This window comes from Lissotriton helveticus, chromosome 10 (assembly GCF_964261635.1).
Source record: "Lissotriton helveticus chromosome 10, aLisHel1.1, whole genome shotgun sequence".
NCBI classification, from domain to species: domain Eukaryota; kingdom Metazoa; phylum Chordata; class Amphibia; order Caudata; family Salamandridae; genus Lissotriton; species Lissotriton helveticus.
The window spans coordinates 653,276,401-653,290,148 of record NC_136071.1 but is presented as its reverse complement, the minus strand read 5'-3'; the positions used below and the strand labels follow the sequence as shown (position 1 = coordinate 653,290,148).

Sequence of the window (13,748 nt, the reverse complement as noted above, 5' to 3'; positions counted from 1 at the left end):
ATGCACGGACTGTGGTGTTTGCTGCATAGAAGAATAAAACCACATAATTATCATTGCAGAAAGAGTAAGAATGTTGCCTCTTCAAATAGTGAGATCGTCTTGGTTCTTGAAGTATGAATGTTAATTCGTAAACCTGAAGTCATCTCAGCCAGTCAAATTTACATTTGTTGTCTGAACCAAATTTATTTGCAAACTGAAGGTATGCCCACAAAAGCACTGGATGCAATGCATGGCTGCAGCTGAACTGATTTGCGAGCCCAATAAAAGTAAATGACACGGCATAAGAAAATTACACATACACTGATAGGCAATTGTAAAAACATGGTGGTTGTTTTGATGGTGGCAATGGTGAAGTAATCTGTGACATGTGAGGTCATCAACAATGCACTAAAGGCACGTTATCGAGTTACAGATACTCATAACTGGCAAATGTAAGTAGTTTTTTGTCTCACAGGTGTATCTATAATACATCACATCCACCTCCTAATCTTTGTCTTTCACGATGCCTATCCTGTATGGGAACCTGGGTTCATGGTCTGGCCTGCCCCACTCCCTATGGCAAACCCTCTCAGTGCATAGGCAAAGATTTTGATGATTTGTGATAAAGAGGATGCACATTAAATACATGCTAATGGCAACACTTTGCAGAGTGGTTTGGAGCTGTCATTGTTAAAGTGTACTGAAATGCTTAGAGACTAATACGTTTGCGGCAAAGGACTTGAACTGGGCTGGACTCACATTGGACATGATCAGTATTTCACAGGAATAATGTCATTTTCTGTGAATTGTGGTATGGGAAAATACTGCAATATTACATAAAATCAGCTAAGCTTGCAAAGATATTGCATTTCTGAATATTATTGCACAAAATGCAGTGGTATAAAAGTCCATATTTCACAGTGAAACTTGAAATATTTTCAATATTTCCAAGAATTACATACCATTGATAACCTTTGCAGAAGTACATCACTGCCCATTGTTTAGTTACCTGTCGAGAAACCTAAACAAAACCTGGATATTCAAACTGTAATAAGAGGTTATTGTTAGCTATTTTTAGCTGAATGTTATAGGAGGTACTTCAGAGGTTAGTCTTTGCTCATTGTTTGTAATTTCAAAGTCTGGATATTCTAAATATAATCCGGGTCCACTGTTAACTGAGCATAGCAGGTGTCTTCAGATGTCTGAGCATAATCACGAACTTTAATTGGCAGTCTTATTATGAAAGCTAACTATTGTAAGTGCAATAAGGGCCCATTGTTAGCTTTGCTTTTCTGGCAGTAGCTTAAACCATCTGATGTCTATACTCCTAGTGAGTTTTTTTAAGAACAAAAGTCCACTTTATCTAAAACCAAGTATTTTTGTCTTCATAATTAAAAATACTTTTCTCTTCTTAACAGGCAGTACAGTGCAATATTTCACTTTCGTTGTTCAATAACCCTTTCCTGGTTTTAAGAAAGGCATTGTTTTCATGATAATTGCACCACATTAAACATCTAATATAAAAATACGTAACTGGTAACTTGTGTAACTTGGTCTCATATTGCCACTTCAGGGTGACATTTAAAAAAACACAAATACAAACACTTTGTTGTTGTGCATAATTATGTTTCTCTACTTCTGTTATTGACAGCTCTTCTCCAAGTATCCTGACGCTGACTGCTGTCCGCCATCATGTCCTTGGAACTATTATTACAGATAAACTGCTGGACGTGATGGTTACAATAAAGTAAGTAAAAAGGGAAACCATGGTCTGTGTCTGTCTGGAATTCACCGGCCCACACTGTAAGGTTCTAGGTGTACTTTACTAAGGTCTAGGGCCAAGTAATGTGTTCGGAAATTGATCAGACTGATTTACAAAATATGCATACAGGTCTTTTGTTTATACCTGTATATGAGCCAAACCTTATGAAATTTGACCTTCAGAAATCACTGATGACTGCAACAGTGAAGAATTCTAACCTTGTTTGTACATCGTGGGTACCCAGTTTTCCATCAATTATTAACAACTTGTAGGTGATATAGTACTCAGGGGTTAACATTAGCTGTCAGTTTTTGTTGCAATGCAAGGAAAATATCAAGGCCTTGTAAAGAGACTATGAGAATCAACTATTTTTCTCTTGAGACAGCTTGATTATACTCGAACAAATTTACTTTGAATACATTGAACTTTTCTTAATAAAATGACCTATTATTCTAGAGGTACAAAATAGTGTGTAGTAGTGATTTAGCCTGATAATGAACATAACTTACAATCAAGTTATTATGCAATTGCATCAATGTAAACTGATCTGAAACCACAGAACGACTGATCAAAATGGTAACTGGTAAAGGAATACTGAAATAGTTTTTAAGTGACAATGTGAAAACAAAGTAAATGGTAAATAATTTTCAGGAGATATCTCTACTGCCTCCCTGAGCCCTACCCTTTTCAATGCCTGTGTCTTCTCTTTGGCCAAGATCAGCAGGAAATGGGGCTTCAATATCTGCTCCTATGATGATGATAGGCAGCTAATAATTGCCTTTGAATACAGGCATGAGGATACCAGGAAAAAGTCAATTGACTTTCTTTCAGAGACAGCAACTTGGATGACAGACCATTGTCTGAAACTAAACACTGAGAAGTCCAAGATCTTGCTTTTTTCGAGGGGCTCACCTAGTCTGGGCTGCTACCTGGTGGCCTCAGTCACTAGGAACTGCCCCGAAACCCAAAAGGGTTGTAAAAATAACCTGGTCATACTCAACGACAATGCACTAACCATGCAGGACCAAGTCCAAGCATTGTGTGGAAAAAGCTTTGCCATGCTAGAGCTACTAAAAAGACTCTTCTCATGGATCCGCTTGAAGTGCAGCAAGACCATTACCCAGGGACTACTTTCAAGGAGACTGGATTATGGGAATGCCCTCTATGTAGGCATGCTAGACTATCGACTGCAGGTGATCCAGAACGCAACCGCCAAGCTTGTCTGCAATAAATGAATGTCTGTGGGAGCTCCATCGGCTGCCTATGCACTGCGCTATGCACACAGAGTGCTACACAATCGCGGCCCCCGAATACTGCAGGGCAAAATCGAATTCTATGCCCCTACACGAAAACGGAGGTCTTGCTATCACGCTTTGGCTAAACTCAGATGCATTAAGAAGTTAGAGCGGGGGGGCCCTCTCTTTCTTTCATCTGGCAGCCGTTCATTGGAATGAACTTCCTTTAGACCTTCGCCATACAGACGATTATATGTAATTTAGGAAGAAGCTGAAAACATTGTTGTTATCCAGTATTTGGGTGTCTTTCATAGATTCACATGCCTGAATCATTCCCCGTCGTCGAGACGGGAGCCTCCGGTATATATAAAAGTAATGTCCTATAGACATACATAGAAAAGAATAGGCCTAAGGGTCTCACCTTAGTGTCCTATCCACGTCCTTATGTAAAAAGGACCAAAGTAAAGAGAACCAACCAATCAGCTACCACCTCCTTCTAGAACCTTCCTGTCAGGAGCCCAAGTCTCTCAGATTTTCTACCGCACGTTGTGCTAGGGAGTCTCCACCTGAGTTCTCCTCAGGAATCTCTTTCTTTCTTCAAAAACCGAATTTCTTCAACTTCTGTCTTCATGGCTGATAGCCAGAAAAAAGGTTTATTTAGAGCCTGTTCCTCCTGTGGGAAGAAAAGGCTACATGTAGAGGATAGACATGAGACCTGGTTATATTGCCTCTACCCTCAACATCAAGCCAAAGACTGCAAGATATGTAGGACCTTCTCCAACAAAACCCTCAAGGACCGAGAAGGACGCCTACTACTCTGGCTCAACAGGCTGAAGGACAAAACAGACGACTTGGTGTCAGAAGGTGAGAGTGCTTCTGGCATGTCGCATTTTTCCTTGAAGAGGCCAAGGGTTACTTCCCCTGGCCCCTCAGATACCACTCCTAAGAAGACTTCCAAAAAGTCCTCAGAGGGCAACACCTCAGTGTCTGGCAAGGATCTTCCTGTCACCAGGAAGCAGCCGCTGGTTTTGACAACGACGACAGCGTTGATGGTCTCTTCAGCGCTGAAAACCGTTTCGACGACGACAGGACGACGCCTTCATCGTCGGCGAGTAAGCCTGTGCCGTCGACCATCCCAGTCACTCCATCGACGACGAAGATTCTACCATCGATGACGAGATCGACGTCGAAGACGTCGACACCGTCGACGAAGACCATACCGTCGATGAAGCCCATCTCGTCGACGATGAGCGTTCCGTCGACGACGGGAAAACCAAACCGTCGACGGCGGAGAAATTACGGTCGACGAAGGCAGCGTCGACGAGGACACCGTCGACGGGGACACCGTCGACGACGGGTAAATTACCGTCGACGAAGGTAATTTCAACTACGGCACCGTCGACACAAGCGTCGACGACCGTAGGGACATGGAAAGAGTCCGAGCTGCTGTCGTATGCCATGGATGCCTTCCCACCTCAGACATCCCATGTAATCGTCAAGATTACGAAAAAGCCAATCACGCCGGTTCTGACGTCGCCCAGTAAATTGCAACAACTACCTCCAGCCTGCCTCTTTCAAGGTGAAGAGTCAGAGGAGGAGCTATTTACACAAGCCACTAGCCCTTCAGACTTGGTGCTTAAGTGCAGATGAGGAGCCGGAGGAGGAGGAGGAAATGGAGCAGTCAGTCAACACTCAACTGCCCACACAGGTTACACCAATGGTGTGCCTACCAGCATCCATTGTGTCAGACCTACAATTCCTCATTAAAGACTATAAGGAGCGGTTTCCAGAGAAGCCCACTACGCCTCTACTTCCAGCCGCACAGGCTCCTACTCCTCTGTCTCGACACAAGCCACCTCCACTAGTGCTTAGTAGAGACCAGGAGCCAACACAAGACGTTCGCTCGTCTGACGACGAGGACAGGGACCAGGAAGAGGGCGAGGTCCATGACGACGAGTCAGACCCGGATGCAGACCAGGACTACGTCGCACATTCTCCGGCCTCCCCAGAACCACAATCTTCGGAATCACCACCCGCCGACATCGGGGGATTCCATAATCTGGTAGAGCGAGCTGCCAAACGTTTCCATATGTCAATGGAAACTCAGGAGACTGAATGCTTCCTTTACGATTTCAAGGAGCCTACAAAAAAGACAACCAGGTCAATACCCAATCATCGACTTTATCTGGAAACAAGGCAAACAACTAATGCAAACGCCAGCTTCAATCCAGGTGGTAGTGCCCAGGCTCGATAAAAAATACAAGGCAACCTCATCGGCACCAGCATGCCTCACAGGTCACCCCAAGGCAGACTCTGTCGTAACCCGAGCGGCACAGAAGAACTCGCGTAATCCAGCATCGCCTCTGTCCACGCCACCTGACAAGGAAGGCAGAAAACTAGATACCATCGGCAAACGTTTCTCCACCACGTCGGCCATGACGGTGAAAGTGGCGAACTCAATTACACTTCTGGGCCGTTACAATCGTCAACTCTGGGCAGACATTGCGCCCTATCTATTTAATCTGCCAGAAGATTTAAAGGAGGAGGCTCATTCACTTCTCTTAGAAGGCCAAACATCTGCCTCCGAACTCATTGACTGTGCAATGGATGTCGCCATGACTGGCTTCAGGCAACTGGCAGGAGCTGCCGTACTGCGAAGACCGGGTTGGCTTAAAGCCACCTCTTTCCGCCAAGAGGTGCAAACGAAAATCCTCGATATGCCCTACGACGGCCAGCATCTCTTTGGCGAGAAGATTGATGAGGCCCTCACCACCATTAAAAAGGACACGGACACTGCCAAGGCTCTTGGAACCCTGCAATTCCGGAACCAGTCCTTTCGTGGAAACAGGGGAAGAGGACAATCTTCATATAGGGGTTCCTACCAGAATAGGTCTTCCTATTCCTACAATCAAAACAAAACGCAATTCCAACCGCAACAAAACCAACAAGGACGCCAGACTTCCTACGGCAAGTCAAACTATAGGGGAAAAAACCAAAAGAGACCTACTGGCAACCGCCAATGACTCGTTTCAATGGCCAGCCCATCCACCATCGCATTTTTAAAAACTTGGAGGAAAACTCACATTCTACCTAAACAACTGGCAGAAGATAACTACAGACCGGTGGGTTCTCCAACTCATTCAATTCGGACATTCTCTAGAATTTGTCTCAATTCCCCCAACAACACCACCTGGCAAACGGTCCCACAGGCACCTACGGTTGCTTCTTCAGGAAATCGCTTCTATGCTCCAAAAGGGAGCAATAGAGAAAGTTCCACAAGCCCACAAAGGGAAAGGTTTCTACTCCCACTTCTTCCTGATCCACAAAAAAGGGAAAAAGTGGAGGCCAATCCTCGACCTCAGAGCACTCAACGTGTTCCTAAAGAAACAATCGTTCCGTATGGTAACACTCCAGGAAATCCTGGGACTACTGGAGGAAGGGGACTACATGACGTCCTTAGACCTACAGGACGCCTACTACCATATTCCTATCCTCAAAGGGCACAGGAAGTACCTCAGGTTTGCGGTAGCAGGACAACACTACCAATTCCGTGTCCTCCCGTTTGGCCTCAAATCTGCTCCACGGATATTTACCAAATGCCTCTCCCTGTGGCAGCCTTCCTTCGTCAACAAGGTCACCAGGTCTTTCCATACCTAGACGACTGGCTGGTAAAGGCACCATCTGCGACCGCCGTGGCCGCATCCTCCAGCGCTTGTCTGAATGTTTTCCACCGACTAGGCCTGACCCTCAACCGCGAGAAGTCGGCACTGGAACCCACCAAGGTCATTACATTTCTTGGAGCGACCTTGGACACGGAACGCGTCAGAGCTTTCCCCTCTCAGGAACGAAAGGTCAAACTCATCTCCCTGGCCACGTCAGTGGCGTCACGGAAGACTCTGCCTGTCCGCACCTTCAAATCCCTCCTCGGCATGATGTCTTCATGCATCTTGCTCATTCCACACTGTCGCCTCAAAATGCGCCCTCTTCAGGAGGAACTAACGAGACAATGGACACAAGCTACGGGATCATTCGAGGACCGCATACGTGTCACTCGAACCATGGTCAACCACTTACAGTGGTGGAGATCGACCAAACACCTGTCAAAGGGACTACCGTTCCTGCTTCCAGCAGAGCCACACGTAATAACAACGGACGCATCCCTAGAAGGCTGGGGAGCGGTCCTCCAAGAACTCCAGATCAACGGCAAGTGGACGACACAGGACCCAAGCTCCACATCAATCTACTGGAGTTGAGAGCGGTCTTCCTGGCTCTGCAAGCGTTCCTTCCACGCATTCGAAACTCCCCAGTGCTCGTCAGGACAGACAACACCACGACGATGCACTACCTGAACAAACAGGGGGGGACGCGATCTCTCTCTCTATCTCGAGAATCGCAAAGAGTCTGGAACTGGCTTCTACAACATGGAATAACACTGAAGGCGGAGTACGTCCCGGGCAAGGACAATGTCTTGGCGGACGCTCTGAGCAGAGGGAGGTCCCCATCCCACGAATGGGAGCTGGACACGGAGGTGCTGGAGCACATCTTCGCGGAGTGGGGAACCCCGCGAATAGACCTCTTTGCCACCAGAGAGAACGCCAAATGCCCGAGCTTCGCAAGCAGGCATCACCACCCAGGAACCCTCGGAAATGCATTTTCCATCGCATGGCGCAACGTCTTTGCGTACGCCTTTCCGCCATTTCCACTGATACCCAGGGTTCTCAGGAAGATGAAGTCGGAACCCTGCACTCTGATCCTGATCGCTCCATCCTGGCCCAGACAGCACTGGTTTACGGACCTTCATCGCCTCTCTGCCCGGCCACCTCTTCGCCTGCATCATCCAGCCCTGTCCACAATGTCCCACGGGCAGGTTCTCCATCCGAATCTGAGCTCTCTAAAGTTGTCAGCTTGGCTCCTGAATACAGAGAATTCAACCACCTAAACATACCGCAGGAGTGCAGAGACGTCCTTGCAAAGGCTAGAGCGGACAGCACTAATAAAACCTACTCACTAAAATGGAAGCGGTTCTGTTCTTGGTGTGAGACTAAAGGATTACACCCCTTCCACATCACTCCGCAGCAACTGCTACCATACTTACTGCATCTAGCGCAATCAGGCCTCGCACATGCATCCATCAAAGTGCATCTAGCGGCGATCTCCAGATTCACAAGGACTTCTAAGGGTCCATCCCTGTGGTCGGACAGACTTATAAAACAATTCCTTAAAGGCCTCTTCAGGTCCTTCCCACGACCAAGACCAATCCCTCCGTCGTGGCACCTCAATGTGGTCCTTCACCAATTAATGAGGCACCCCTTCGAACCCATCCATAAAGCGGAGATCAAATTCAACTCATGGAAAACGGCCCTTCTCCTGGCTTTAACCTCTGCCAGAAGGGTCAGTGAGTTACAGGCTCTCTCAATCCAAGATCCTTTTATGCAGTTCAGGGAGGACAGGGTCATTCTACGAACTAACCCTCGGTTTATCCCGAAAGTCCCCTCGGACTTCCACCTTAATGAACCAGTGGTACTCAGGTCTTTCTTTCCAAATCCTACCACTGCAGCCGAGAGAACTCTGCATTCACTAGATCTGAAGAGATGCCTTAAATTCTACATCGACAAGACACGACACTTCCGAAAGTCATCTCAACTCTTTATTGCCTTTAGTAGACCACGGAAAGGCATGCCCTGACAAAACCAAGCATTTCAAGGTGGATTTCTTCAGCAATCACCTTTTGTCAAGACATGGCCGGACGGCCTTTGGACTCACGAGTCAAAGCTCATTCGACAAGAGCCATGTCCACGTCTGCGGCGCTGTTTGCTGGAGTGCCGGTGTTGGACATCTGCAGAGCGGCGACCTGGAAGTCCCCGCATACCTTCACCAGGCACTACTGCCTGGATACTGAGCTGATGAAGGATGCACCAGTGGGCCGAGCAGTGCTTCGCCATCTATTCCAGTGAGGTGAGTCTTCCTACATCCCTCCATCCTTTACTGGTATGCACATTTTTTTACTAATATTTACATGACAATGCATTTTGGTGGTTTGCAGTCGCATGATATGTATTATCTCAGACTCGTATATGATGTTCCATCAAAAATGTGCATAATGTATTGCTTGCTACTCTGATTCAGGCATGTGAATCTATGAAAGACACCCAAATACTGGATAAGAAATGCGTTACTTACCTGTAACTGCAGTTATCCAGTATTAGTGTCTTTCATAGATTCACATGCACCCTCCCGCCTCCCCTGGAAGGACTCACCTATCTCTCTAACAAGTTTACGCCTAACTAGCTTGGTGCGTACGAAAATCTGAGAGACTTGGGCTCCTGACAGGAAGGTTCTAGAAGGAGGTGGTAGCTGATTGGTTGTTTCTCTTTACTTTGGTCCTTTTTACAAAAGGACACAGATAGGCCACCAAGGTGGGACCCTTGGGCCTACTCTGTTTTGGTCCTTTTTACATAAGGACGTGGATAGGACACTAAGGTGAGACCCTTAGGCCTATTCTTTTCTATGTATGTCTATAGGACATTACTTTTATATATACCGGAGGCTCCCGTCTCGACGACGGGGAATGATTCAGGCATGTGAATCTATGAAAGACACTAATACTGGATAACTGCAGTTACAGGTAAGTAACGCATTTCTTTCCTAGGATGTAATCGCTGACACTCTGCAGCCTTTTGCCTAGGCCCCCCTGTTCTCAGATTACCGGGTATCATTCCACCCTAATTTCAGGATATAGCTTTCCTATCACCGTGATATCCCTCTGGATGATTGTTGTGGTCTATAAATACAAAATACAAATACTGATGTAGAAGACAAGCCAACTTTCCTGAAATGCATCCTCTATTTACCTAGATCTGGTCAGGACACCTACAGTTGGAATGCTTAGTAACTGAATTAACAAAATAAAAACTCAATACGTCTATTCCAAACTGAATGAGCTTGAGTACTCTCTTTTGCTTCTGTATAAAGTGGCCACATTGGGTACCTCATAGTCTTTGTGCAAACCAAACAAGAGCCAGTAGAGATTTTCTATGTACTTCTTAATCTGCCAAGGTTATTAATCAAAAACACAGATGTTTGCAGTGCAGTGCTATGTCCTTTTTCAAAACATCTAGGCACCATGCACACACCTATGTATGCAGTTTTATTGTTTTTCTTACCTTATGCCAGGTTGAGATGGAAACTTATTTTAGGACAAATAAACGCGGTGGTATATGTATATGATTAAAAATGTGTTTGAGCTTCTGAGACTGATCGTTATGTATTTACTTTCACTTTTAGATCTTCCATTGATAGTGAACCAGCTTTGGTTCTGGGTCCACTAAAGTCCACTCAGGAGAGTCGTAGAGAGCAGCAGTTGGCAGAAATTGAAGCTCGCAGGCAGGAGCGAGAAAAGAAAGGGCAAGAAGAAACCATGAAACCGCCAGTTCAAGAGATGGTAGAAGAATTACAAGGACCATTCTCCTACGAATTTTTCTACTGGGCAAGGTAAAGTTTTGGCAGCTTTTACTTTTTAAGTACGGGGTTTCTTTACCTTCTTTTTAACATATTTATATATTTTTTAACTAGAGTTTTTGTAACATTTTAAAACTATATTGGTAGTTTAAAGGCAGAATTCCGTAAAAATGCTTAATTCAAACAAACCCTTTAAAATCTTGTTGAAAAAGTACTGTTTATTGCTGATAATTTCATAGTTCACTTCATGTATAATGCTTATTCACCAAGTAGGTTTTCCAAAATGTTGGGGGCTGTTCAGAAAGGTAAACTTACACATGAATAAATCTACATGTGTAGGTATACTCTTACACGTTTTAGTAACTTTACTGCTTTAGGCCATTCACTATTTACAAATGTAAAATTACTCAAACATGTAGACTTACATGTTCCCATACCCAGAAACAGGAGGTGGGGTAAGTAAAAATAGCAGATACTGCTGTAAAGGTGACTTTCTGTCCGTATTTGATGATCTGAACACGTTGTTGGGAGCGCTGCAGTCGGGGTGGAGATCTCTCCATAGTAAAGTATAGCAACATTTATAAAAGTTTCTGAGAGTAAAAAAAAAACCAGTTATCTTTTAATGTGTTAACGCAAATTAGTTTTATATATTTTTAAAGCAGACTACATTTAAAAAACTGCAACAACACTATTACCTTCATTTTGAATTAAATGTAAATGTAATTATTAATTTTTGTAAATATTCCATCCACCACATTTTTTAAATATTTATTTTGTTTCAAGTTATTAAGTTATGTATGGAATTATTTTGAATGAATCTAGTGCTTTTAAAAAATTACTTTTTCTATAGTTTTTAAATTCAAAGAAGTATCTATCATGCTTTAAAAATGAAACCTATTTTTATAAGTTACATTTCTTTTTTAATATTTAACTATATATTCATTTTTAAAAAGGCAAAATAGATTTTTTTCTGAAATTGTTTCCTATGCGGTTCTGTTCTAAGTCTCTACCGCAATTAATTTCTATGGGAGGGTGTTGCAGTACAATTGCTTAGCCAAGTGTGGTTCTGTGTTTAGTAATGGTGTGAGCTGAAGTACATTTATTACTGTTTTGGGTCCATTTTGGCTGTAGTCATTTTGGAAGTGCAGATTGCGAGTAGCAATGCTCTTATACTTTTGTTGGTGGGTGCATGTCCCTTCATAATCCCTTCTCTAACCCTCTCTAAACTCCTTCTAACCCCCTTCCCATTTAGCAGTAAGTATTCCCCATTTTCAGTCCACTCCTACCTGCCCCGCCCTCGTTTACTACTAAGACAAATACCTACGTGTGCAGAGATTTCCGCAGTCTTTGCCGAGAACTCAGTACATGCAAGATAAGAGAGGTGGAGGGGTAGACCTCCACACCTAGGTTCTTAAATAACATTTTGTAGTACAGAGGTCTTCAGTCTGTGGGGTGCAACCACCAAGGGGTCCGTGGAGTCATGGGAAGGGGTGGGGGGGGGGGCACGTATTTCTCAACCTGACTTCTGCCTGGAATGCAAAACGTTTGCTCTTTGTTTTGGAAAAGGGCAACTGTTCCCAGGCGATTAATTCTGATAGTCAAAATGATTCAGCTAGAGTGTCATTCACAGACTCATCTATGCTGTGAAACCGAAGCCGGGCAGACAGCTAAACATTCGTTTCTGCCAGTGTGTTGCTTGTCTGAAAGAAATGCAAATGTAGACAACAAGTTAATCTGCAAATTTAAAGGGCAATCTGCAAATGGAATGGATGGCTTTTATTGATGAAGGTTTGGGATGACAAAGATTTATTCTTTTTGAATGGTAGTGCAAAGAGTTAACAACTGAGCTGTGAAGTGCCTGCTTTTAATTGCCATTGTATTTACATAGCGCTTAGTATCCCCAAGGAGATATTGAAGGGACTGTAAAGAAATGTCATTATGCATGGGCTGGGTATTACTAAAATCTGTATTTTGGAAGCACCATTTTAGATTAAAACATTTTGCGCATTTTGTAGCAGTCTATCTTATACTTTGTGTAATGCACGTATATATATTCAAAAATGCTTTCTGTCACAGACTGTGACCTCAATGCACTAAAAATACACATGTCAATATTCTCCACTGCACCAACCAAGATTTAATTCTGTAGCTCTCTGGTTACACACAGACCTTTGCAGTGCATTAACTATTAGAGGATACATAACAGACTATAGTGCATTTCCCACTGATTATTCAGTTTTTAAATGTATTTATGTTTTGTTTAACCTGTAGATTATTTTTATATGTAGCTACCTGATGGTGAAAGAGGTAAAAAACATACAGAATATTTTGTTTTTAGGCACACCTTTGACCCCGCCCCATGTACAGACTCTCAAACCCTCCAGCCCACTCCAACTCAAGGCTGAAGTCAACAACAACTGCTGCAAACTAAAATAACTAAGAGTACCGTTTTTACTAGAATAGAAGCATCTGTTTTTATAATGTTAAAAATAAAAAACTGTATGAAAGCAGATTAAGGGACCACATCCTCCCCTGGAATTAAAAAAACATCCTAAGTGGACCTTACAATTCATCATTTATGTTTGTAAATGGTATGTTTTAATTATGACGAACGTTGTTCAGCAACGTCCAGTTCCATGATGTTGTAAAAGCCAAGCGGCCAGCATCCCATGAAATATAGTATGGCTCTCCTCGAATGCCGTGCACTAAAGTGGCCTCCCATGCATTACAGCAAGGGCCAATGGAATTATGTGATTGTTTGGCCGCTGCGATTTTAGCATAATTGTAGATTTGCCAAATTGTCCACAAATTCCATCATCTGCAGCATAATCTGCTGATTTTAACAAAACAATTTTTTTATTACTCACACAGTTCAACAGACACTAAACAACAGCGTCACGTATTGGCTAACAGTAGAAGTCCTCTTGCAAAGCTGGAGTGGTCACCTTTCTTTGCTTATTTCTATATTTGGGTATTAAAGTAGTACTAACAAGGTGCAACCACAGATTGACCGTTTCTCTGGAGAAAAACAGGCACACCCATCACATTAGTTCAGAAAGGTGTTATCATTCAAATAAGTTTGTCAAATTATGTTTTGTTTGTGAAAAATAAAATACCATTGCACATTTTTCTGTAATTCTTTTTGGAGACTTTTTATTTGAATTGTGTGGTAAGCCTCTGACACCGCACCACAGTCCGCCACAAGCCTTTGATTTACTAAACGCCGTGTAATGTTATTTCCCCACCTTATAAATGATTTGTTGTGGTAATTGGGTGTGTTTATGGTTGTCGATGATGGGTACCAGGTTCTAGAA

At 43.7% G+C, this 13,748-nt stretch overlaps 1 protein-coding gene across 1 annotated transcript in view; it reads left to right on the top strand.

The window, feature by feature from the left end:
• LOC144784430 (BOS complex subunit NOMO1-like) overlaps nt 1-13,748 on the top strand; it is a 318,569-nt gene that overhangs the window by 148,366 nt on the left and 156,455 nt on the right. Inside the window, exons 18-19 of the mRNA XM_078663178.1 lie at nt 1,631-1,726; nt 10,261-10,467. Of these exons, the coding sequence (XP_078519304.1) occupies nt 1,631-1,726; nt 10,261-10,467 (303 nt within the window). The remainder of the gene's footprint in view (nt 1-1,630; nt 1,727-10,260; nt 10,468-13,748) is intronic.